This window comes from Phocoena sinus, chromosome 19 (assembly GCF_008692025.1).
Source record: "Phocoena sinus isolate mPhoSin1 chromosome 19, mPhoSin1.pri, whole genome shotgun sequence".
NCBI classification, from domain to species: Eukaryota; Metazoa; Chordata; class Mammalia; order Artiodactyla; family Phocoenidae; genus Phocoena; species Phocoena sinus.
Genome location: NC_045781.1, coordinates 11,982,505 through 12,008,878, shown reverse-complemented (window position 1 = coordinate 12,008,878; position 26,374 = coordinate 11,982,505). Strand labels below are relative to the sequence as shown.

The following is a 26,374-nucleotide window of genomic DNA, read 5'->3' as shown; positions in this document are numbered from 1 at the left end:
TCTTCCTAAGCCCGGCCCCATCCCTGAAGCCAACACCATCCCCGACCCAATCTGCAGCACTGCCCTATCCCCATGCCCACCCCCCCTCCCCAGCCCCAGCCCGTCCCTCTGTCTGTCCCCATCCACAACTCTGTCCTCATCCCCAACCCCTTTCCCATTTTCAGTTTATTCCCAACCCCACCCCCGACTTCAACCTCATTCCCAGTCCATGATCTCACCCAATACCAGCCCCCCATCTCTGGAATAATGGCCATAATCATACCCCACCAATCCCCCCATATCTGGAATAAGGGTTGCTCCCTTTTTCTGAGCATCTACCATGGGCCAAGCACATGGCTGGGAATTGTACCAGCACTGTTCCCTTTCATCCTCACACTGACCTGGTTGGATAGGAGTCATCAATCCTGTCGTAAAGTGATGGAAACGAAGGCTCAGAGATGTGAAGTCAGTAGCCCAGCGTCACACTGAAAACCCAGTAAACAGGACTTTCTGATTCCAGAATTCATGGTCTGAATCATTCCTCTACCTTGCCTCTTACAGTGCCTGACACATAGCAGGTGTTTATTGGATGTCAGTTTCATGAGCTGAGGAAGGATAAGGGCAAAGTATAATGCTGTGCATTCAATGAGTAAATTAAAATGATAATCAGGATTTACTGAGTTCCTCCTCTGTGCCAGGTTATTCTCTCTAATACTGATAGTGTTTCTAGGTGGCTGGCATTGTGACTATCCTTACTGTAACAATGGGGAAACTGAGCTCAAAGAAGTTAGGTCTATTTTATAAGGATATTCCGTGAGTAAGTGGTCGAGCTGGGATTCAAGGCTGCCTCCAGAGCCCGTATCCTTGACCTCAAACCTCACATACCATTCATACACTTAGTGTATGTATTTACTGAGCTCCTACTGTGTGCTGGGCATGGAAGGAACAGTGGCAAAAGACAGGCATAGCCCTTGTCCTCATGGAGCTCAAACTCTAGGTAAGAACATAATCACATAAGGGAATATGTAATTATAAATTGTGATTCATTCTAGGAAGAAATGATAAGATGTTATGAGGAAGAATAACAGGAGGAGACCATCTCTAGACAGGATGAACAGAAAGGCTTATTTGAGGACACTTAAGTTGAGTGGAGCCCTGAAGGATGAGTGGGAGTTTGGCATGAAGAAAAGGAACAGTGTTTCAGACAGAACAGCATGTGCAAAGGCCCTGAGGTAGAAGGTAGAATAGTGTGTTCCAGAAATCAGTATAGAGGGACATCCCTGGTGGCACGGTGGTTAAGAATCCACTTGCTAGTGCAGGGGACACGGGTTCGAGCCTGGTCCGGGAAGATCCCACATGCTGTGGAGCAACTAAGCCCATGCACCACAACTACTGAGCCCATGAGCTGCAACTACTGAAGCCCACGCGCCTAGAGCCCATGCTCCGCAACAAGAGAAGCCACCGCAATGAGAAAAAAACCTGCTCACTGCAAATAGAGAAAAGCCCGTGCACAGCAACAAAGACCCAAAGCAGCCAAAAAAATAAATAAGAAATCATTAGAGATAATTTCTCTATGGTGGTTTATATGTGTCAGGCACTATTTAATCCCATGAGGTAGATGCCCACTGGGCAGATACAAAAACTGAGGAACAGAGAGGTTAGTTATCTTGCCCAAGGTCACACAGCAAGTAAGAACGAGTTCTCCCTCCCACCACTTAATACCTTCAGTCTCTCTGACGGAGCGCTCATCATCCTGCTCCCTCACTCTCCTTTAATCATCAGATGTGAACATGGAGGCTCCGGATGAGAAGTCCATCATCACCTATGTGGTCTCTTTCTACCATTATTTCTCTAAGATGAAGGCTCTGGCTGTGGAGGGGAAACGAATTGGGAAGGTAAGAGGAGCCAAGGAATGGGGAGGGTGGGAGCCTGGGAACCATATGGGGGCATATCCGGGATGAGGCTGACCCCACCTTCCTTTGCCGGGTCAGGTCCTGGACCAGGTGTTGGAGGTGGGGAAGATCATTGAGCGCTACGAGGAGCTGGCAGCCGAGCTGCTGGCCTGGATCCACCGCACCGTGGGCCTTATCAGCAACCAGAAGTTTGCCAACTCGTTGAGTGGGGTGCAGCAGCAGCTTCAGGCTTTCACAGCCTACTGCACACTGGAGAAGCCCGTCAAGTGAGGCCCAGCCCGGGAGGGAGGGTGGCAGGTGGGGGTGTGGAGGCAGGGTTCCTGAGCTCAGGCCCCTTTAGGTTTCAGGAGAAGGGGAACCTGGAGGTGCTGCTCTTCAGCATCCAGAGCAAACTGCGTGCCAGCAACCGTCGCCTCTACGTGCCCCGGGAGGGCTGTGGCATCTGGGATATTGACAAGGTGAGGCTGAGGATGTCGGGGGGGAGGAAGGGTTGCTCTGTGAAGTTGTGTAGGTCGTGCACTGCTCAAGGGGAGCCGTTCACATGACAGACATCACGGACTGGGTATTCATTCTGATGGTTTTTCCAGCAGTAAAGGGTCCCGAGGAAGCAACGTTTTTTTTTTTTTTCCAATCTGCGCCAAGGTGCCATAAGTGCTAGGAGTGACCTCAAATAGAGAAGCCAGGGCCATTAAACTGTGGGCAGCTGTTGGAATCTGACTGCCTCCTCCTGCCTCCTTAGGCATGGGGACAGCTGGAGAAGGCAGAACATGAGCGGGAGGCTGCCCTACGGGCTGAGCTGATCCGGCAGGAGAAGCTGGAACTACTAGCCCAGAGGTTTGACCACAAGGTGGCTATGCGGGAGAGCTGGCTGAATGAGAACCAGCGCCTGGTCTCCCAGGTACAGGGCGTAGGGCTTGGCTCCGGGGGGAAAGGGAGGGAGGATGGCGCTGATGGCCCTGGGACCAGAGAGAGAGACTTGATCTCCTAAGCAACAGAGAAGTGTTGGATTAGTCTCCTAGGTGACAAATGAAGGTGGGAAGGGAGAATTGGTTTCCTAAGTGTTTGGCAGGGGAGGGGTGTGGACCTGCTCTCCAGGGTAATAGGAGGGTGAGACTGGTCTCCAGGGTAACTAGAGAGGACAGAATAGGGAGAGTATTTAATTACCTCTTAAGTGACAAAGGAGGTTGTTATCTGGTGTCCAGCGTAACTCAGGAGGATAGAATTGGTCTCCTAAGTAACAGGATACGGTAGGCCTGGTCCCTAGTCTCTAAGGAAATGGAAGGATGGGGCCTATTTCCTGGGTAACAAGTTTAGGGCTAGAGATGTAACAGGGAAGGGTGGAGCTGATCTCCAGGGTAACTGCGGGTGGTGGGGCTTGTCTCTAGGGTAACAGGGAAGGGTGGAGCTGGTCTCCAGGGCAACTTGGGGTGGTGGGGCTGGTCTCCAGGGTAACAGAGAAGGAAGGGACTGGTCTCCAGAGTAACAGGAGCCGGTGGGGGAGTTTCCAGGGTCACACAGGCTCAAGGTAACAGGTTGACTGCTGAGGCAATGTGGATGAGTGTCTGTGGCCTGCCCTGCCCCAGGACAACTTTGGGTATGAGCTGCCAGCAGTGGAGGCAGCCATGAAGAAGCATGAAGCGATTGAGGCAGACATTGCAGCCTATGAGGAGCGGGTGCAGGGCGTGGCAGAGCTGGCCCAGGCATTGGCGATCGAAGGCTACTATGATGCCCGCCGAGTAGCAGCCCAGCGTGACAGTGTCCTGCGGCAGTGGGCCCTGCTGACTGGGCTGGTAGGTGCCCGGCGGACACGGCTCGAGCAGAACCTGGCCCTGCAGAAAGTCTTCCAGGAGATGGTGTACATGGTGGACTGGATGGAGGAGATGCAGGTAGGGGCCAGATCGGGGGCCAATGATGGGAGTGGCATGCCAGGAGGGGAGGAAAGGGTATATACACTGAAAGGGTTGTCAAAGATGGAGAGGGAAGGGGAGAGAGACAGAAAGAGGTAAAGAGAAAGGGGGACAAAAAGAAAGAGTGAAAGATACAGAGAGAGACAGAGAGGCAGAAAAAGAAAATGTGAGAAAGAGAGAAAAATATCTGGAGAAACATAAAAATACACAGTAATATGGAGACAGAGCGAGTCAGGGACAGACAGAGGCAGAGAGATTAAGTCAGAGGAAGATCGCGACAATTTGAGAGAAAGAGAAATCAGAGAAAGAAAGAGAGAGAGCTGGAGAAGAAGACCCAAAGGTAGCAACAGAAATCTAAATGGCTACAGAGAAAGACACATAGGAAGATGGAATCCATGTGAGAAAGAGAGACACCTACTGGAGATAGATAGACAGATACAGAGCAAGATGGAGATAAGAAGGATGGAAGCAAAGAGACAGAGAGAAGTACAGACACGAAGAAAGACATGGAGGGACTTCCCTGGCGGTTCAGTGGGTAAGACTCCACGCTCCCAATGCAGGGGGCCCAGGTTCGATCCCTGGTCAGGGAACTAGATCCCACATGCTGCAACAGAAGATCCCACATGCCACACCTAAGACCCAGCACAGCCAAATAAATATTTTTTTAAGATTAATTAATTATTTTTGGCTGCGTCGGGTCTTAGTTGAGATGTGCGAGCTCAGTAGTTGTGGCGCGTGGGCTTAGTTGCCCCGCGGCATGTAGGATCTTAGTTCCATGACCAGGGATCAAACCTGCGTCCCCTGCATTGGAAGGTGGATTCTTTATCACTGGACCACCAGGGAAGTCCCAGTATTCTTTTAAAAAAGAGGGAGAGACATGCAAAGAAAGAGATAGAGGTCGAGATGGAGACAGAAGTGTAAATGAGAAAGGGGGGAAGGCAAAGAGAGACAGAAGAAGAGGGAGATGGAGGCGTAGAGAGGGAGACACGGTGACAGACAGAGTCCAGAATTGTGGAGACGATGAGAGATGGAACATCCAGAGAGACAGAGATGGAGAGAGATGATGACAGATACACGGAGACTGAGACAGATCAGAGTTCAAGTGATGGAGTAGAGAAGCAGAGGGCTGGCATGGGCGATGAGTTGGGGGGCGCGAGTGGCCTAAGGGCCAATGCCAAAAATATACTCAGGGCTGCCCCTACTTGTAGGCTCAGCTGCTGTCCCGGGAGTGTGGGCAGCACCTGGTGGAGGCAGAGGACCTATTGCAGAAGCATGGACTGCTGGAGGGGGACATCTCGGCCCAGAGTGAGCGGGTGGAGGCGCTCAATGCTGCTGCCCTGCGTTTCTCCCAGCTTCAGGGTGAGTCCGAGGTTGGGGATTGGGGTGGAGACTTTCAGGGCTAGTGCTAATAGAAGCAGAATGTCTCCTGAGAGACAGAATGAAGGAGTGAGCTCTCCATCTTTGGAGGCATCCAAGCACCAACTAGGATCACACTCCATCAGGGATATCACATGGGAAATTAGTGCCTTGAGTGAGAGGTTGGACCACATGACTTCTTCCTGCTTTGAGATTCTGCAGTAATAGTTCATGTTTCTTGAGCACTTGTTATGTGCTAAGCCTTTCACAGCCGATCTCAGTGAATACCATAAAAAGACTGGGTAAGGTAATTATTGTCAAGGCCTGTTTAGCATCAAGTGATAGAAACTCAATTTAATTCACTTAAGGAGGAAAGGGGAATGTACTGGCTGATGTAACTAAATGTGCAGGAAAGGATGAGTTTTGCTTCAGGTATGGCTGGATCCAGGGATAGTTCAGTGATGCTTTTAAGACTCCATCTGTTTCTGACTCCAGTCTTTCTGTTTGTGTCACTATTGGGCTGTCCCTCCCCTTGTGGTGTAAATCTGGGATCATCCAGCAGCTTCGCAGACCCAGCAAGAGACAGCCCCCTTTCTCTCAATATTCTGGCAAAAGGTCCAAGGAAAATTTTCATTAGCCCACTGTGGGTCCCGTTCCCATCACTCAGCCAAGCATTATGGCCCCAGGCTATCCAGTGGGCCACATCTATGTGACATGCCCTCCCAGAGTCAAGAGTGGGGTCAGCTCCCTCCAAAGACATGAACTGAGAAGGAGGGGGGTGGGGCGCCATTAGCAGAAGCAGGGACATGGATGCTGATAGGCAAAACCCAGACTGGCTCTAAAAACGTTCTCATTTTACTGATGATAACGCCCTCCAGCCAAAGACCACCAAGAACCCTGCTATAGTCAAACCAAGCTGGGTTTTTTGGTTCTTTGCACACACCAGGGGAACCATGGGGCATCTTAGTAAGAGGATGTTAAGACGGGCTTGTTGTAGGATGTGGGCTTGTGTTAGGTGATTTGGGATGATTTAATATAGTGTGTTTTGCTGCAGATTGGATGCTGTCAGGAAGTGGGGGTAATTAGATGATTGCGCGTCTTAATCATTTTTATCCAGGTAGTGGGAGGAAAAGGATTGGCAGGAGCGGTTCACCTTGGCCAGGTGAGGGGGCGGGCAGGGGGGTGACTGCTTTTGTGGTTTGCACAGTGACTTTGTTTTGGGTGCTCTCAGACGTGATTGTGGAACGGTCTTTTCTTCGTCCCGCTCCATCCCTGTTGCAGAGTGGTCTTGTCTGACGTTGTGTGCTGTGCAACTGTGTGTGAGCGCTGACAGCATCAGGGCTGCTTTTTTCTTTCTCACTGATGAGGAAACTGAGGCCCAGAGCCTCAGAGCTGATCAGAGAGAGGGCTTGGAGGCTGGTCTGTCTCACTCCTTTATCTGGAGCCATGGCCCTTGGGAATCCCGGAGCATTGTTAGGAAAGGAAGACGCTGTCCAGCTTGCAGGATGGTCAGGGGTTTCTCACCCTCATGGACTGGGTCATGTCCTAAGAGCAGATGTTGAGGTCTCCTTCCAAGCCCCAGTGCGGACATCCCCATCCTAGCTCAGCCCATCACCAACCTCATGACCCCACGAGACACTGTTGGGACCCTCTCCTTCATCTTCACTCTTCATCCTCATTCTTACGGATGTTTGTCAAGGAAGCTCCCTCGGTCTTTTCCTTGTGAGGTCTCGGTGCCTGGTGACAATGCGCCAGCAGCACTGTGGAAACAGCAAAGAGGCTAGTGTGGGGTGTGTGTTGTCATGGTGACGGGAGGTAGCGCTGTCTGATAAGTGGTCCAGAGTGTGACGTCCTGCTTGACTACTTCTTAGCTGATCCTGGGCAAGTAGCTTCCCTCCCTGGGTGTGAGTTTCTTCATCTGCAAAGATGGGGCTAAGGAGGATACTGGCCTCATAGAATGGCTGTGAGAATTAAATGACCGTGCGTCAGAGTAAGGGCCAGATACATGGATGCTGCGGTGTTTATTATTCAGTTGGATGCCTCCGTATTTGGGTCCATTTCAGTGAATGTCCACAAATGCAGAAATCCCAGGCCATCTAGGGCAGTGTCTCTCGTACTGGTTTGTTTGTTTTGTTTTTTTGCGGTACGCTGGCCTCTCACTGTTGTGGCCTCTCCCGTTGCCGAGCACAGGCTCTGGACGCGCAGGCTCAGCGGCCATGGCTCACGGGCCCAGCCGCTCCGCGGCATGTGGGATCCTCCCGGACCGGGGCACGAACCCGTGTCCCCTGCATCGGCAGGCGGACTCTCAACCACTGCACCACCAGGGAAGCCCCTCTCATACTGTTTTGACCCAGTAAGAAATACATTTACCTCATGACCCAGAGTTCACAGGCACACGTGCAGACACACACACACGCAGACACACAGAGACACCAAGCCTTTATAAAACAATGCTTCTCCCCTTACCTCTGATATTTTCTATTCATTCTATTCCATTTCACTAAAGAAATGCTGGCTGCAACCCATTAAGTTAATCTCACAGTTCTCAGTCACAAACCAGAGGTCCAGGAGGAAGGTGAAATATTTGAAGACAAAAAAGGAGTTTAGGTCATCACTGGGTTAATAGATAAGGTGACAGAGGATGAGAGAGGGAACCCAGAAGCATAGCTTAAGAGTAGAGAAGTTTCATCGGGTCCGTTTCTGAAGGGAAAACACTGTATATTTACACTGAAATATACACATTCTAGGATTCTCTGAATCTCTGTTTCCATTCATCATTCAATCAATAAGTCACCGTTTTCACTAGGTGACTGCTCTGGGCTCCACCCCATGCTGGGCAGTGGTGGGGACATGGTGTGCTGGAGACAGTCCCTGGCCCTGTCCTTACGGGGCTCCCAATCCAGTAGGGTAGACAGACTGTCAGTGACGGGCCAGAGGGTTCAGAGCTGGGTGAAGGAGTCACAGGCAGAGTGGTCCGGGCTGGGATGGGAAGCAGAGAAGCCTGGGAGAGCCAGTGAAGGCGCCTGCTCCAGATTTGGGGTGTCAGGGAAAGCTGCCTGGAGGAGGGGAGGTGTAACCTGGCATCTGATGAAGTCGGGCCAAGGACTAGGCAGGTAGCCTTGTACCACCCTCTCTTGGACGCCCCCTGGCCCGTGCCCAACCAGGGATCTGCCCCTTTTCCTGGTCCAGGTTACCAGCCCTGCGATCCGCAGGTCATCTGCAACCGCGTGAACCACGTGCACGGCTGTCTGGCGGAGCTGCAGGAGCAGGCGGCTGGGCGGCGCGCGGAACTGGAGGCCTCGCGCAGCCTGTGGGCGCTGCTGCAGGAGCTGGAGGAGGCCGAGAGCTGGGCCCGCGACAAGGAGCGCCTCCTAGAGGCGGCGGGCGGCGGCGGCGGCGCGGCGGGAGCGGCGGACGGCGCCCACGACCTGTACAGCACCGCGCGCCTCCTGGCTCAGCACAAGATCCTGCAGGGCGAGGTGGGCGGGCGGCGGGTGCTGCTGCAGCAGGCCCTGCGGCGCGGCGAGGAGCTGGCCGCGGCCGGTGGCACCGTGGGCCCGGGCGCCGAGACGGTGCACCTGGCGGGCCTGGCGGAGCGCGCGGCGAGCGCGCGGCGGCGCTGGCAGCGGCTGGAAGAGGCGGCGGCGCGGCGCGAGCGGCGGCTGCAGGAGGCGCGGGCGCTGCACCAGTTCGGTGCTGACCTCGACGGGCTCCTGGACTGGCTCCGCGACGCCTACCGCCTAGCAGCCGCGGGCGACTTCGGCCACGACGAAGCATCCAGCCGCCGCCTGGCCCGCCAGCACCGCGCGCTCACCGGGGAGGTGGAGGCGCATCGCGGGCCCGTGGGCGGCCTGCGGCGTCAGCTGGCGACACTGGGGGGCGCCAGCGGCGCCGGGCCACTGGTGGTGGCACTGCAGGTGCGCGTGGTGGAGGCCGAGCAGCTGTTCTCCGAGGTGACCGAGGTGGCTGCTCTGCGGCGCCAGTGGCTGCGGGATGCCCTCGCTGTCTACCGCATGTTCGGCGAGGTGCACGCGTGCGAGCTGTGGATCGGTGAGAAGGAACAGTGGCTGCTCGCCATGCGTGTGCCCGATTCACTCGACGACGTCGAGGTGGTGCAGCACCGGTGAGCGCGCACTGGTGGGATTCCCCGGTCCCCTTCCTCACGCACACAGTCTCACCTTCCTTGGTTCAACAGTTCCCGTGTCCACTCGCCAGGAACCGGGGGTTCCAGTAACATGGGAATGATATTAGTCCCAACCTCACAGGCTACTGGAGAACAATAAATGACTTAGTATGTGCAAACTACTTAGCAAATGCCTGGGTCCAGGGAGCATTCCATGAGTGGCTGCTATTATTACTATAAGGCTTATAGTCACCTGGCACGAAATTAACCTGAGCTCCTCCAGGGGTGTCCCAGCCTGACCCCCTCTCCCTGTGACTCCTACTGCCCTTGCATAGATGTTACCTTCCTAGCTATAAAATTGTTCTGACCCTTGTCACTTTCTCTTCCCTCAACCCACTTCACATTTCTTCACAGCAGTTACCACCATGTGACACATTAGATACTGATTTGTCTGTTGGCAGATTTAGAAATGGGTTGTTAAAATAGTGGATGAACCCTCTGCACCTCTCTCTCTGAGCATGTTCATCCATCCACTCATTCAGTGGGTACTTACTGAGCTCCTGCCCTGTTCCAGGTCTTGGGCTGAGCATTCCTGGAAACACAGGCCTGGTCCCTGCTGTAACTGTGCCCACAGTTACCCAAGCCACAGCCTTGGGCATTGTTTTAAACAAGGGAGGACCATGGCCAGCTTAAAACAGATTTCCCTGGCTGCCATGTGGAGGGTAGGTTGCAGGGTGTGAGAGTGGTGGCTGGGAGCCCAGAGAGGCAGCTGGGGTGAGGATTCAGGTAGGAGAGGACAGGACTGGACCAGGGCTGGAGCCCAAGTAGACAGGCCATGGGGAGCAGACAGGCCTGGGGGGAGTGTTTGTCCAAAACAGAGCCCAGGGAGTGGGGTCGGGGGCTGTCCCTGAGGTGGAGACCCAGAGGAAGAACAAATTGGGGGAGATGCTGAAGCTAGTTTGAGTACAGTGAGGACCTTGGGGGAGATGCACAGCAGGCTTTAATGTTGGAAACAGGTTCAAAAGGAATGAGGTTGAAGCTGGAGACAGATGTGTGAGTGATGGGTTCAGGGGCAGGGACTGTGGGAGTGGGTGAGATGGGCCAGGCAGGATGTGAGGGAAAGCTCAGAGGGCCCAGGACAGAGCCCTGAGGAATCTAACATTTAAGTGGCAGGTAGAAGAAGAGAAGCCAGCAAAGGAACCTAAGGAGGTGAGGTTGGAGAGTTAAGAGAAGAACCAGGGGAAGGCATCTTCCCAAAACCCAGTGAACAGGTCCCCAGGGTCCAGGCCTCTCTGAGCACGTCCATCCTTCTTCCGCAGATTTGAGAGTCTGGACCAGGAGATGAGCAGTCTGATGGGCCGTGTCCTGGATGTGAACCGCACAGTTCAGGAACTGGTGGAAGGAGGCCACCCCAGCTCAGAGGAGGTGCGCTGCTGCCAGGACCACCTCAACAGCAGGTAGGTGAGGCCTGGGGCTGGAAGTTCTTCTAGGTATCCCACACCAGTTCTTCCCATCATTCTTTTCCTCATTCACCAACTGTAGAAGTCAAGAACGTGCACTTTCAAATCCCTGAGATGATAAGGGCCATCTAGTAAATTAGCAAAATCTTGAAAACAATTAAAATACCCAGTGCTAGTGGTGACGTGGTAAAATGAGGACACAATACATTTTAATGGGGCATTAACTTACTTGTTCAGAAATGATTTATTGAGTATCCACTGTCTGCTAGGAAGTTTTCCAAGTACTTTTGTTTTATCTCCCCATATCCCAATTTCTATGGTAAAGTTTCCAGAATTCAGAACTCTTTAAGAATAGCAACAAATTAAATCTTTCCCGCTAGAACACTGCCCGTAGTTCTTGCAAAGTAGGGTTTATAGATAAAGACACAGATCCAGAGAGGTGAAATCCTTACTCTAGCTTACTCAGTCTAGTAAGTAGGAGTCAAACCCAGGGGCTCTTGGTCATATTTATATATTCAGTCTTCCCAGAAATTCTGTGGGGTGTAAATTACCCATGTGAGAGAGGAGGAAACGGGGGCTCAGAGAGGTGAAGGTGGCCTGAGGTCACATGGCAAGTTATGGGGATCAAGCCTGGATTTGTCTGACTCCAAAGATTGTGCCCTTCACTGCTGTGCTGGAAGATCCCAATATCCAGTGATTTCCAAGTCTCTGTAGACTCAACAATCCCAGGGCACCAGGGCCTAAAAAGATAATGACAGCAATAGTGATTTACGGCGTTTAGTGAGATGATGTGCTAAGTGCTTTAGCCACAAGAACTCATTAAAAACACCCAATGAAGTGGACATAATTATCCCCATTCTCCAAATAAGGAAACAGGATCAGAGATGGAAACGATTTGCCCAAGTTCACATGGCAAATCTGTCCAGAGCAGAACTTGAACTTGAGTCCTTCTGATTTCAGAGTCCTAATTTCTGCCCTTATGCTGTGTCCATTCTAGAGGTGACAGAGAGTTCACAAATAGACTAATACATGAACAAGATATTTAGAGAGTTTTAAGGATTTATGCAGGAAATAGAGTGACCTGGTAGGGCATAACTGGAGCTTGGGGGTGATTTTAGATCTTGTGGTCAGCCATAACATTTTGAGCTGGCCCCTCGAAGGAGATGAGAAGACAGCCAAGGAAGGTCCCCCCATCAGGTGGGTGCTCCAGGTGAGGGACCCGGGGGGCTCCGGGTGGACCTGGGGGAAGCCCTTTTTCTTCAGCTTCCCTGAGAAGGGAGGGCAGCCTGCTTTGGGGCCACTTCCCTGGGGGCTGGCTGAGGAAAGGATTTCAGGATGGTGAGGGCAGAGGTTTAAAAAAAGGGGTGGGGGGAACAAGAAGGATCCATCCACAGGAAGAGTACATATGGGGGAGGGGAGGGAGGGTACAGAGCATTCCAGGCAGGGAGCACAGCCAAGGCAAAGGCCCTGATATGGTCTTTGGGACCATATCAAGTCCCCATATCAATAGTGGGGACTATTATCCCCACTCAATAATAGTAGCTAATAGGTACTGTTTTAAGCACTTCACAAACCATAACTCATTTGACTCTCACAACACCCCTATGAGGTAGGTACTGTGCTATGTCCATTTTACTGGCGGGGAAACTGAGGCACAGAGAAGGTTACTAACCGAAGGGTACATAGCTCAGATTTGACTTTGAGCCTGACACAGCCAGGCAGTCTGGCTCGGATTCTGTGCTTATAAACTGGACCATACACTGCCTATGAAAGGAAACTGAGGCCCAGAGAAATATCATCTCTTGCCTGAAGGCACAGGGCAATGCGTAATTTTCCCCATTTATTTATTTTGGAATAAAACAGGTTTGCCTTAGCACCTGGCTTATAGTACATGCTCAGTAACTATTCATTGCATCCAACGTATTATCTGATGTCATAAGCCAGCAGTTCCCACACTCTTTGGTTTCAGAACACTTTGCACTCTTAAAAACTATTAAGGACCCCAAAGAGCTTGTTTTAGTGGGTTATAGCTATCAATATTTACTATATTAGAAATTAATACTGAGTAATTTAAAAATATTACGTCGTTAAAAATAATAATAAACTTAGTCTGTTAACGTAGCTAACATGTTTTAATGAGAAAAAAACCTTTCAAAACAAAAAAAATGTAGCGAGAAGGATGGCGTTCTGCGTTTTTGCACATCTGTTCAATGTCTGGCTTAAGAGAAGGCAGCTGAGTTCTCAGGTCTGCTTCTGCACTCAGTCTCTGTCCTGCAGCCTCTGGAAAACTCCACTGTACACTCGGGACAGAACGAAAGTGAAAAGGCAAATAGCATCTTAGAGTTTTGATGAAGATAGTTTTGCCCTTGCTTAGATTACATTTTGAGAACCGCTGTTCTAAGCAAATGTACCTGGCAGAGTCCATTTTACACAGACAGAAACTGGGTCTCGGTGAGATAAGGTGACATTCTAAGGTCACACAGTGGCTGGGTTCTACCTAGGGTCGATGGGCCCTCCACACCCAAGAGGGGTCTCCGTCCTCCTTAAGCCGCCCTGCTTCCCCTGGGCAGGTGGAACCGCATCGTGGAGCTGGCGGAACAACGCAAAGAGGAGGTGAACGCCGTGCTGCTGGTGGAGAACCACCTGCTGGAGGTGGCGGAGGTGCGCGCCCAGGTGCGCGAGAAGCGGCGGGCTGTGGAGAGCGCGCCCCGCGCGGGCGGCGCCTTGCAGTGGCGCCTCAGCGGCCTGGAGGCTGCTCTGCAAGCGCTAGAGCCGCGCCAGGCGGCCCTCCAGGAGGAGGCGGCCCTGCTGGCTGTGCGCTTCCCGGCTCAGGCTGCGCGGCTGCATCAGGGTGCCGAGGAACTGGGCGCCGAGTGGGGCGCGTTGGCTAGCGCAGCTCAGGCCTGTGGCGAGGCGGTGGCGGCGGCCGGGCGCCTACAGCGCTTCCTGCATGATCTGGACGCTTTTCTGGACTGGCTGGTGCGCGCCCAGGAGACGGCGGGCGGCGGCGAGGGGCCCCTGCCCGGCAGCCTGGAAGAGGCGGACGCGCTGCTGGCGCGCCACGCCGCCCTCAAGGAGGAAGTGGACCAGCGCGAGGAGGACTACGCGCGCATCGTGGCGGCCAGCGAGGCACTGCTGGCGGGCGACGGCACCGAGCTGGGTCCGGGCCTGGCACTCGACGAGTGGCTGCCGCACCTCGAACTTGGTTGGCACAAGCTGCTTGGCTTGTGGGAGGCGCGCAGGGAGGCGCTGGTCCAGGCGCACGTCTACCAGCTCTTTCTGCGCGACCTACGCCAGGCGCGGGCGGTGCTGCGCAACCAGGTGCCCGCTTCCGGATTGACGAGGGCGGGGGTCTGAGGCCGCGGGGGATTTCGGGGACAAGGAAATGTATGGAGGAGTGTGTTTGCGGGGACCACTGGCTTCGTGGCTTATTTGCTGTCAGCGGCGGTGTGTGTGTGTGTGGGGGGGGCAGGTATCTGGTACGGATGGCTGGGTTTGTGGAGCATCCGGTGTGAACATGCGTGGGTGGGTGTGTAACAGAATTTGAGGATTATGATGTGTGGGGTGGCGTCTTATTTTAGGTGATTAACAGTTTGTGGACTATTCTGAGTAAGTAATGCATTTGGGTGTTCATTGGAGTGGCTTCTTGGGTTTGGGGATTGTCTGGAAGGAAATAAGAGTATGAGGTTGATTGGTGATGGTCAATGGGGTTTAAAGAAGATCTTGGGGTGGATAACAGAGGATGAAGATTATGGTAGAGGGAATTCAGGCTGAGAGATTATTGGGGTCAGTAAATGATGGTGGATTAAGTGGTTCTGGAGGCCTAAATTAGCAGATTATCTTCTTATTGCGAATGGCAATTTGCAGATTCTCTGGAGAGGGTAACTGCCTTTATGGCTTGAGGAATCAAGTGCTGTGGTTATCTGGGAACAGCTAATCCATTTCGGGGAACTTTCTGGGATGGGAACCAAATTTGAGGATTTGGACAAGATGGAACACCCAGTTTTCAGATTGTCCAAGAGTAGGTACCAGCTTTTAGGGATCATTTTATTTATTTATTTGGCTGCATCGGGTCTTAGTTGCGGCCCGCGGCATGCGGGACTTTTCATTGTGGCGTGGGCTTCTCTCTAGTTGTGGCGCGCGGGTTCCAGAGCGCGTGGGCTCTGTAGTTTGCGGCACACGGTCTCTCTAGTTGAGGCGCACAAGCTCAGCAGTTGTGGCACGCGGGCTTAGTTGCCCCATGGCATGTGGGATCCCAGTTCCTTGAGCAGGGATCGAACCTGTGTCCCCTGCATTGTAAGGTGGATTCTTTACCACTGGGCTACCAGGGAAGTCCCTAGGGGTCATTTTAGAAAGCATGACTACCTGTGCTGGTTATCTAGAGAAAGCTGACCCAGCTAGAGGATTACCTGGAGAAACAGACAGGGGGCCCCTGGAATCATGATGTTACTAACCATTGGAGCCGAGGTGGCCTTGAGAGACCCTTTCTGATCCACCCATTTTACCAGTTAGAAAACTAACCCCAGAGAGGGAAAGAACTTCCTTGAAGTCACACAGGACCCAGGTCAGTCTTCATCAATTAACCAAATATTTACTGAGTGCCTCCTCTGTGCCAGGCACTGTTCTGTGGCTGAGCACAGAGGAAACAAAACACAAAATCCCACCCTCGTGTGGCTGGCATTCTAGTGTGTGTGTATATATGTGGGGGAGGAGATGCTGAACATGTAATAGCATATATAATATCATGTCAGGTATGTGCTATGAAAAATAATAAAGCAAGATAAAGGGATATGGCTGGGGGAGGAGGATGCTATTTTAAACAGATGGTCAGAGACCTGAAGGAAGTGAAAGAGCCAGCCATGGGGCTATCTGGAGGGACCAGCATGGGAAAAGGATCTGAAGTGGGACCATACCTGGTGTGTTCAATGCTAGAACAGTGAGCAGGGGAGAGGGAAGTGGTGGCAAGGCGGGCTGGCAGCCTCTCCCTGGTCCTGGAATGAAGCAGGGCTAAACGGAGCATTACCCCTCCCCCACTCCAGGAGATGGCACTGTCGGGTCTGGACCTGCCGGGCACCGTGGAGTCGGTGGAGGAGGCACTGAAACGGCACCGGGATTTTCTCACCACGATGGAGCTGAACCAGCAGAAGATGCAGGTGGCCGTGCAGGCTGCTGAGAGCCTGCTGAGACAGGGCAACGCCTACGGGGAGCAGGCCCAGGAGGCCGTGACTCGGCTGCTGGAGAAGTAGGTCCCTCAGACCCCAGGGGCACAGGGGGTGGGATCTCGGCACAGGGGAGGGGCAAGGAGGCCAGAATTCCCTTTCTTTCCATCACATTTCTGCTCTTCTGTCTCTCTTTTTTTTTTTTTCTTGGCCGTGCCATGCGGCTTGCGGGATCTTAGTTCCCCAACCAGAGATCGAACCCATGCCCCCTGCAATGGAAGCATGGAGTCCTAACCACTGGACCTCCAGGGAATTCCCTCTCTGTGTCTTTGATTTCTATTTAATTCCATATTGCTTTAGATTCGATTTAAACTGATGATCTGTGAAAAGGTAACTTGTGGTCGATAACCCAAAAGCTGCAAAAATGAAAAGTTTCTCTCCCAAGCCTGCCCTCAGCCTGGGATAGCCGGACTGGTTGTTAAAATGTTAACGTCTACTGTGTGCCAGGCACTATTCTAAGCCCTGAACAAAACAGTAACCCCGCCCCCCCGCAAAACAACACAAAACAAACCCCAGCCCTCAAGCAGAGTCCTTTAGAGGATTCCCTTCAGCCCCACTTCTTTCTGTCCGTCATTGTTGCTGTTTCTGCCCGTCCTGGTGACCCCAGCTTTCTCCTCTCTGGCATGAGCGAGGCAGGAAGAGAGCCCAACGCTGCTCCATCTTCTGTCTCCTGATGGAAATCATACCCGGTCCCTCCACCACCGTCCACAGCCCCGAGGCCCCAGCCCCTTGGCTTTTCAGTCTCCGGTGTCTTTTTTCCCTAAATTCATTTGGGACAAGGTTGGAGTTTCCTAAAGGAAAACTTTTATGGAGATTCTCATCCTGAGGATGCAAATTCATGATCCAGCATCCTCCGCTCCAGGCCTGGCCCCTTCCTTCTTTTACCCAGCATTTCTTGAGTGTCTGCTGTCTGCTGGGCTCTGCAGAATGGGGAGGAGGAGCCTGGAGGGCTGTTCTTCTGAGTCATGCCTTCATTCCTTTGCAGTCATTAATGGCTCCTTTCATTCTATTGTTTATTCATTTATTCTTTTAAAAAATTTATTTGGCTGTGCCAGGGGTCGTAGTTGCAGCACGTGGGAGCTTCGTTGCCGCATGCGGGGTCTTTAGTTGCGGCATGTGGGATCTTTAGTTGCGGCATGTGGGATCTTTAGTTGCGGCATGCGGGGTCTAGTTCCCTGACCAAGGATCGAACCCGGGCCCCCCTGCATTGGGAGCACAGAGTCTTAGCCACTGGACCACCAGGGAAGTCCCTATTCATTTATTCTTCAGCCAGTTAAACAAGTACTGAGTCCACGCTGTGTTCCAGGCCCTGTGTGGGGCAATGCTGGGCATGCAGCGGTGACCAGGACAGAATACGATTCCTGCCCTCGTAGAGCTCGCATGCTGTCTGACAAGGATGGCCCAGAATGGTCAGGGCCAGGATGGGAGAGATGCAGGGGGCCGTGGGAGCCCTGGGGTCAAACAGGACCAGGTCCTAGTCCCAGCTCTGCCTCTCTCTCTCCACGAGCCTCACCTCGCCCGGAACCTGGCCCAGCCCTGCATGCAGGGCGCTCTTGTATCTTGTCTGCATTTGGCACATGAGGCTCAGAGAGGGGAACAGACTTGCCAGAGGTCACAGCTCTTTTCTCACCCTCCCAGAAACAAGGGATTTTCCTCATCCCTAGGACTGATGCTTGACAAGTTGGCGGCTGAAGGCCTGGAGGGATTGAGTCTGGTTCAATTTCAGAGGCATTTCCTATTTCCTGGTTCCTGAGCTGAGTCTTGGCAGGACGGAGTACATATTTTGCTTGTCTCTGGCCCTTCCATCCAGCTCTGCCCTTGGTTCTCTCCGTAACTCTCTCCCACACACTCCATCTCTTTGCCTCCATCTCCCTGTACAACTAGGTATCTCTATTTCCTTGTCTGTCTCTCCTTGTTTTTTCTACCTATACCTGCATCTCTCTGTCTATTTTCTGCCTCTCTGTCTCTCTTGCTTTCTTTCATTCATAAAATATGTACTGAGTACCTACTGTGTGCTAGCTCCTTTTTCTAGGCATTGGGGATACAGGTGTGAGCAAAACAGACAAAAAATTCCTGCCCTCATGGAATGACATCCTGGGGGGGAGACAGACAAGAGAAATATGTAACATATACAGTGTGTTAGATAGTGTTAAGTGCAAAGGAGAAAGTTAAAGAAGGAGAGAAAGCCAGAAAGTGTTGGGGAGTGATCAGCAGGGGTCTCGCTAAGAACGTGACATTTGAGTACACTTTGGGGGGAAGACCGTTCCAGGCAGAGGAAACAGCCAGTGCCAAGGCCCTGAGCTGGGAGTTGCTTGTTCAAGGCACAGCAAAGAGGGACCCCCTCAGCCGCCTCCACCAGGCCTCTTGGGCACTTTGCCCTGCACTGTGGGCAGGAGGCCAGACTTTCTGGGGCTGTGGTGCTTGCTGGCTCCAGGGTGGTCAGGCCTGGGTCCAGCCCAGCCAGTTCACTTAGGCCAAGGGCCCGCCCCTCCTTGCCTCCGTGTGGCTCCAGCTGCATCTATCCATGCCCTGCTCTCATCCCTCTCTCCAACTCTGTTGCAGCCTTCTGTCTGTCTGGCTGTGTCTTTTACTGGGGGCATCTGGCCACTTCTCTTCCTGTCCCTTTTTGGGCTGTCCCTCCCCTGACCCTCTCTGTCACTTTCCTTCCCTCTGCTTTCTGTCTACTGCTCTCCTCTCTGTCTCTCTATCTCTCTCTCTGTCTCTGGCACTACCCTTGCTTCATTTCTTCCCTCGTGTTTTCCTATTTTCTCTATCTCTGCGTCTCTTTCTCTTTCTGTCTCTCGTCCAAGTCTCTGTCAATCATTCCCTCTTGAAGCCTTTGTTTCTCTTTATCTCTGGTCTTGTGCCTGTATGTGTTCCTGTTTATCTCTCTAAGCCTTTGCATACCCCCCCACCCCCGTCAATCTATCTCTCCCTCCTGATCTCTCTTTCTCCCTAGGTGTCTCTCATTCTCTAAGTTTTTCTCTCTCTTGGTATCTCTTACTCTGTAGGTCTGTTATCTCTCTCTATGGGATTGTGTCTCTCTAAGGGTATTTCTTTCTTTTCAGATATCTGTCTGTCTCTGTCCCTCTCTCTCCCATTCTCTCCCCGCCCCCTCCCCCCCCCCCGCCGCCTTCCTCTCCCTCCCTCCTCTCTCTTCCTCCCCCAGCTCTGTCCCTGGTTCTGCCCCCACTGATGTTTCTTTGCCTTTACTCCCATCCCTACCTTGCTCTCTCCTCTTCCTCGCTTGTACATATGCCCCAGGTTCCTAGCCCTAACAAGCCTGACGCCCTCACAGCCCTACTGCCAGCGCCCCCAGACACAGGCCTCCCCCAATTCCTATCTCCCCACCCCCAGGAGCCAAGAAAACCAACTACGGGCCCAGCAATGGATGCAGAAGCTACACGACCAACTTGGGCTGCAGCACTTCCTCCGAGACTGCCACGAGGTAGGAACTCCAGCTGTGCTGGGGCACAGGGACTTCCTTCCTAGGCAGGGAAGTGCTCCAGCACCGAGGCGCAGTGGGGGAGGGGGCGCCCCGTCTAAGTGGGTCGCGGAGTGAAGTTCACCTCGCGCCGCCAGGAGGCGTGCGGATCCTGACCTCAGTGCGCATGCTCCTCAAGTCTCCTCCACCCACGCGCTGGGGAAGGAGGGAGGGGCCTTGGGTGCCCCTGGCAACGGCGCGCGTCCGCGTCCACAGGTCCCGCGGGGACGCGCGCTGATCTCACCTTTCCCCGCCGGAGGTTCGTGAGAAGCTCTCTGATGGGGAGAGAGGGACGGGAGACAGGAGAGGGGTCGGGGGGGAGCCGTGGGTGGACCAGAAGCCCAGAGCGCAGCTTCGGTCAGAGACGGTCCCCGACCAAGCCTTCGCCCCTTTAACAGTGTCCAGGTATCAAGCTCTGCCCCTTTAGAGATGAACTACACAACCGTTAGGATCAACCCAAATCAGAGGTGGTCCAGGTCCCCTTCTCCATTAGAGACAGCCCAGGAGATATGCTGCCTTTCTCTCCTTACCCTGCATTCCATAGAAACTATCCTGGGCCCTGACCACATAAGAGATGGCCCCATGAGAGATGGCCCAGTAAACATTTTCCTAAACCCAAACAGAGATGGTCCTGGTCTCATCTATCTACCTGACTCAGGATAATTAGTACCCCCTCCGCGATGATACAGTACTTAAGTTTCCCCCAACCAAAGATGGTTCAGGAACCAGGTCCGAATCTCCCCAACTAAAGATGATTTGATTCCCCCCATGGTGAACCCCCATGTTCTCCCCACACATGAAATGGATAAGGGCTTCCATATACCCCCTCCCAACTCAAGTCCATAGAGATGGGTCTGGGACTCGAGCCCACTAGAGATGAGTTCAAGAACCCCCTGTCCCCCTTCTTCCCACTGGAGATTATTCTGGACTGAAGTCTTATAAGAGATATTTCCGGCTCCCTCCCATATTTTTTACCCCTGTATAGCTGAAGTAGCCAGGAATCTGAGCCCTTTCCCACCCCACCTCACTCCCTCACATAGCTGACGTAGCCCAGGCCCCAGCCTACCACCTCTCCCCCCCGCCGTTTGATTTGGCCCAGGAGCCCCTTCCCCCTCTCGTTAGATTGTTCTGGACCAAGCAACAATCATCTGAGATGGCGCAGGAACAACCCCCTCCCCAAGCTTTAGGGAGGGTGATGATTTCTCCTCTACGCGCATCTGGGGCCCGGCAGAGAGGCGGGCACGTAGGCAGGTAGGGGGCGCGCGCGGGCGGGCGCGCTGCCGCTGCGCGGTGGCGGGGGAGGGGGCGCGCGTCCGCCGGAGATTCAGCCGTCGCCACCGCTGCCGCCGCCGTCGCCGTAGAGGGGCGAGAGCCCGCCCGCCCGCTGCAGGGACCGCCCGCCAACGCCTCCGCCACTTCAGGTCTCGGGGGCGCCCAGGGGAGGGGGCTGACGCGCACCCCCGCCGAGGCGGGCGGGCGGGGCAGGGGGCTTGGGCGCGTGCTCGCCCGCCCGCCGCGGGAGGGAGGGGCGCCGGCGGCGCGGGGGCGGGTCGGTAAGGCGCTGGGACCCCAGCCCTGGGGAGGGGCCCAGATGTCGGGAGCTGTCCGCGGTGCTGCTGCGGGCCAGACTGAGGGACCAGGTCCCAAGGGAGAGTAGCGGAAAGGGAGGACTTCTAAGGCTACTCCTGGGGTAGTGTGGATTTTCCCTGGGGGCTAAGGGGGTCCCAACCTCTCTAGGGGCCTCTCCTCTGGGTAATGGGGCCTCTGAGATTTGCCCTGGAGTTGGGGGACTCTCAGCCTTTGGAGAGATTCTTCCCTGGTTCTTGCAGAATCTGTTAGCCTTAGATGATGGGGGCGAATCACTTTTGCGTGGGTCTGCCGTGGGCGATGAGGGTCTTGGACTTGCTCTGGGTTTGGAGGGCTCTGACATTTGGGAGCTTTTTTCCTGGGTTGTTGGGGACTCTGGCTTTGCCCTCAGTGATGGGGGTCAATCACTTTTGGGGGGCTTTACCTTGATGACAGAGTACCTCTCCTTCAGGGACTTTGCCTTCTCTATGCGCTGTGGCTGCCATTGGCAAACTCTTCCCTGCTTGTCGGGAATCTGATAGCATTGGGGGATTCAGCATTTGGCTTGGCTCGTGTGTGTGTCTGTGTATGTATGAGGGAGTATGACGCTGTCCTGGACCCCTGGGGAGCACATGCTCAGGGGACATGGAGTGGGGTTTGGCCGACTGGGAATTTGTCCTTGGCTATGACTGTAAGCCAGAGTCTGTGGTTTTTTGTTGTTTTTTTTTCCAAGAGGGAGGAGGAGGATCTTGTGACTGAGGGGGGAGGAGAAAGGGGAGGAGCAAACTGCCCAGGTGCCAGGTTTGGTCATGAGTGGGGAGGTTCCTGCTTGAGGGACAAGTCTCATTGGGAGGGAGGGGTGGCTCAGAAAGCAGCCCTGTGCCTGGGCCTGCTGAGGGTAGTGAGAGGGGCCCACTCCTGTTGCTTGCATTTGGGATGACTGGTTTTGTTGGTGAGTGGGGGGCACTAGAAATAGCTTTAGTTTGGGAGGGGGGGTTGGCTGCGGAGGTTCTATCTGGTCCATGCTGGAGAGTCTGATGCTAGATTTGTAGCATCTCATTTGGGGTAGACTCATTTGGGGAGCCAGAAGGTAGCCCTGATGCTTGCATTTGGGGGGTTGGCTTTGGTTGGGGGCCACAATGCATCATAGTTTTGGTGAACTGTGGTCTTGGGCTGGATCCTCAAGGCTGGATTTGGGGAGTTCTGTGGGCTCATTAAGGAGGCTGGATCTGGGTTGCCGGGGATGGGTCTACCCCACATTGGAGGGATGGTTTGGAGGGAACTAGACTTGGCACTAGTTGGGAGGTTTCTTAGGGGTTCATCTGGCCATATTGGGGGTCTGGAACTAGATATGGGGGCTTCACCTGATACCTTTGGGAATGGGTTGGAGATCTTGAATTGGTCCTTATTGGAGGTGGCTGAGACTGAACTGAAGGGTCTAAGTATTGCTGGGGGTGAGGGGTGCAAGACTGAATTGGAAGTGAGCTAAATTAGGTTGGAGGGCTCGTTTTGGAGGGCTGATTTGGCTATGGGTGGGAAGACTGGCCTAGGAACCCTACCTTGGGACTTAGGGCTTATGAGGAGTTGAGAAGAGCTGCCCTGAGGACAGAGGGCTAAGAGATGATGCATTCTGGGGACCCTTTCATCCATCCCCTACTCCCTAGGAAAGGGCTTAAGCTGCACCCCCCTGCCATAAAGGCCTCATTTGCACAGCTTTTTCCATCCCACCCTTCTCTCCTTCCCCAGTCCTAGAAGCCTAGGCCCTGAACCTGGGACATTGTGGAGGGGATGGGGGGCGGGGCTATGGCAGGTTGTGGGGAATTGGCTGAGCCCCTCCCCCATCCTGCACAGCTGGATGGCTGGATCCATGAGAAGATGCTGATGGCGCGAGACAGCACGCGGGAAGACGGCCACAAGCTGCATAAGAGATGGCTCCGGCATCAGGCGTTCATGGCAGAGCTGGCTCAGAATAAGGAGTGGCTGGAGAAGATTGAGAGGGTGAGTATGCAGAAGGACCCGCTGCCCATGCCAGGTGCCAGGGGCCTCCAGGGAACCCATGTCTCACCTCCTTCACCCTCCTCTGCCAGCCCGCTCTTCTCATACCCCTGAACTGGTTCAGATAACTCCCACATCTGCTCCTAGTTCTGTGGCCTTGAGTAATGCACGTAACCTCTTTGAGCCTCAGTTTGCCTGTCTGTAAAATGGCCAACATCTCTTCTGAATGGTTGTTAAATATTTCACCCCTTCTTATAATCTCCCCCACCAGGCTTCCCTCCACACCATTTGAAGCATTTAAAATAGAAAGTCAGGTAGTCAGGTTGGGGCAGCCCTGGGAAGCTGGGGTTAAAGTGAACATTGGGTTCCTACAGCTATGGGTTCTCATTCTGTCTATGCTGTTGCCAGCTCTGGGGCCTTGGGGGAATTGTGTTAACTTCTTTGAGCCTCAGTTTTATTGAAGTATAGTTGATTTACAACGTGGTGTTAGTTTCTGGTGTACAGCAAAGTGATTCCGTTGTATATATGTGTATACATATATACGTACATATACATGTAACCATATTATTTTTCATATGGTTTATTACAAGATTTTGAATATAGTTCGCTGTGCTATACAATTGGACCTTGTTGTTTATGCTCTGCTTTAAAATCAGGAAATAAGAAATGTAGGCTCTTGAGTACATAAAGTGCTTAACACAAGGCCAGGCACCTAGGAGCTGTAATTGCTATGGTATTGTTCTTTTTAATACGTAATATGATATATGTGGCTCTAGGCCAACATATATTGGAGCTTGACTTCAGCTTGGAGGGACCCAGGCAGATTTTTGCTCTCAGCATCAACCCCCAAAACTGCCCCTAGACCTGCTGCCCTGGATCCCCCCACTCTTTTCACTCAAACAGAGGCACCCAGGTGGGTCTTAAACCCTTAAATGGCCACCGATGCCCCATAATGGTGGCACGTGGCAAAGCCACTCTCCTTGACTTGGAGTTTAATGGAGGTTTGTTCTCTCTGTCTCTTTCTTCCATCTCTGTCTCTTGCTCCCCTTCTCTGTCTTATGGTCCTCTTCCCATGTTTCTAACTTTGTGCACGGCTCTGTATCCATCACTCTATGGCTATCTGTCTCTCTCTGTCTCCTTCTCATGCCTCTGTGTTGTCTGTCTCCCTCCCCACACCTCTGTCTATCTGTCTGTCTCTCTTCATCTCTCTTTCCATGCTTGGTGCTTTCTCTCCAACCACCCGTCATGTCTCTGTCTCTCTGTGTGTCTCCAACTCCTTGATTCTGTCTCTCTCTCCACGTCTCTCCCTATGTTCTGCTGCCCCCATATTTCTCTGTCCCTCCCCACCATCCACTCCCGCCCCCTCATTTCCTGCCTCCCATCGTCTGGGGCAGGAGGGCCAGCAACTGATGCAGGAGAAACCAGAGCTGGCAGCCTCGGTGCGGAGGAAGCTGGGTGAGATCCGGCAGTGCTGGGCGGAGCTGGAGAGCACCACCCAGGCCAAGGCGAGGCAGCTCTTTGAGGCCAGCAAAGCCGACCAGCTGGTGCAGAGCTTCGCTGAGCTGGACAAGAAGCTCCTTCACATGGAAAGCCAGCTGCAGGATGTGGACCCTGGTGGGGACCTGGCCACTGTCAACAGCCAGCTCAAGAAGCTGCAGGTACGGCCTGGGTGACACAGACGGGGGCTTTCTAAACACAGTGGGGCCAGAGTCAGGGTCAGATCCCAGTTGAGGTATTTCAGACAGAGGGGATTTAAGATAGGGATTTATTTCAAATGTGTTAGAAGAGCTGGAAACAGAAGGGGAATACTGAGGCAGTCCAGCTAGTAGCCACTGTTGGAAGCACCCACCACCCCTAGGGAAGGGGGTACAAAGGAGGAGGAAAGATTTAGAGCCAAAAAGCAGTAGGTAGATAACAAGCACACTGAGGGTTTTCCAGGACCCTGACACCTGTTTCCTGGATGGAGAAACCAAGGCCCAGAGGTAGGGGGCTGGCTTTGCATAGAATAATAACAGCATTCATGGGACTTCCCTGGCGGTCCGATGGTTAAGACTCCGCGCTCCCAGTGCAGGGGGCACAGGTTCGATCCCTGGTGGGGGAACTAAGATCCCCATGCCACTCGGGCAGCCAAAATAAATAAATGAATAAAATAACGGCATTCATGGAGTGCTTCCCCCACCAGCCTCTGTGCCGAGCTCTCACTGACCCCTCCCAGCAACGCTAAGTGATTGGTACTGTTATTATCCCCCATTTGACCAACTGGGAAACTGAGGCACGGAAGGTAGAGCGCCTGGCCCAAGGACACACAGCTAGCCAGTGTCTCCATTACAAAACAGCGGCTCTTAGAGAACAGACACCGTGTCTGCTTTATCTCTGCTCCTAGCCTGGCAGCCCGTGGTGCTTGGTATCTCACTGTTTGATGCGCTGACTGGAGGTGCGAATGTAGGAGTTGCGTCTCACCTCCCAAGGTGTGACAACTCCTGCCTTTACATCCCAGGAACAATGTCTGAGGCTCTGGGAGGTGGACTAACGGCCCAGGGTAGCCAGTGGCAGAGCTTGGATTCAAATCCAGGTCCCTCAACTCTTCATCACTGCTGCATAGTTATGCTACTAAAGTGCTGGCCAAAAAAAAAAAGTCGACTGATAATAAAAGCACATGACACTAATGAGTATTTAGTCAGTTATCTATGCAGCAAATCTTTATTGAGCACCTATGCCAACACGCTAGGCGATTTTCTGGAATACAGCAGTAAGCAAAACTGACAAAAACTCATGGCCCCCGTGGGGCTCACATTCTGGTGAGGAAGACGGGCAAAGAAGCAAAGAGCAACAGATCTGAGTAGGATGTCAGGGACGTCATTGCTTTCTGTACCCCAGCGGTTCTCAACTGCCTTGTCTCCAGGATCCCTTTACCTCTTACAAATCACTGAGATCCCAAAGAGCTTGTTTGCGTGTTTAATATTTACTATATTAAAAATGAAAACTGGACATATTTAAACGATTGATTTTGTTTAAAAACAATAACAATAAATCAATCACCTATGAACCCCAAAGCATTCTTTTATGAAGAATGACTATATTTTCCAAAACAACAACAAAAAATGTAGACAGAAGATTGGCATCGTTTTCAACGTTGCAGCTCCCTTTCATGCCCGGCTTAAAGGAGCACTGGAGGGAATTCCCTGACAGTCCAGTGGTTAGCACAGGTTTGATCCCTGGTCGGGGAACTAAGATCCTGCATGCCACCCGGTGTGGCCAAAAAAAAAAAGAGCACTGGCTTCTCACCTCTGCTTCTGCATTCAGTGTCTCTTGCAATAGCACTGGTCATGCGATCCCTGCAAAACCCTGCTGTGCACCTGGAAGAGAATGAGA

The 26,374-nt window shown here is 53.1% G+C and overlaps 1 protein-coding gene across 1 annotated transcript in view; it reads left to right on the top strand.

Moving 5' to 3' along the window:
* SPTBN4 (spectrin beta, non-erythrocytic 4) overlaps positions 1 to 26,374 on the top strand; it is a 72,483-nt gene that overhangs the window by 18,847 nt on the left and 27,262 nt on the right. The window contains exons 8-20 of the mRNA XM_032612470.1: positions 1,762 to 1,874; positions 1,971 to 2,158; positions 2,233 to 2,350; positions 2,632 to 2,790; positions 3,476 to 3,778; positions 5,008 to 5,158; positions 8,345 to 9,278; positions 10,598 to 10,735; positions 13,309 to 14,059; positions 15,778 to 15,980; positions 19,315 to 19,405; positions 22,859 to 23,005; positions 24,397 to 24,660. Of these exons, the coding sequence (XP_032468361.1) occupies positions 1,762 to 1,874; positions 1,971 to 2,158; positions 2,233 to 2,350; positions 2,632 to 2,790; positions 3,476 to 3,778; positions 5,008 to 5,158; positions 8,345 to 9,278; positions 10,598 to 10,735; positions 13,309 to 14,059; positions 15,778 to 15,980; positions 19,315 to 19,405; positions 22,859 to 23,005; positions 24,397 to 24,660 (3,560 nt within the window). The remainder of the gene's footprint in view (positions 1 to 1,761; positions 1,875 to 1,970; positions 2,159 to 2,232; positions 2,351 to 2,631; positions 2,791 to 3,475; positions 3,779 to 5,007; positions 5,159 to 8,344; positions 9,279 to 10,597; positions 10,736 to 13,308; positions 14,060 to 15,777; positions 15,981 to 19,314; positions 19,406 to 22,858; positions 23,006 to 24,396; positions 24,661 to 26,374) is intronic.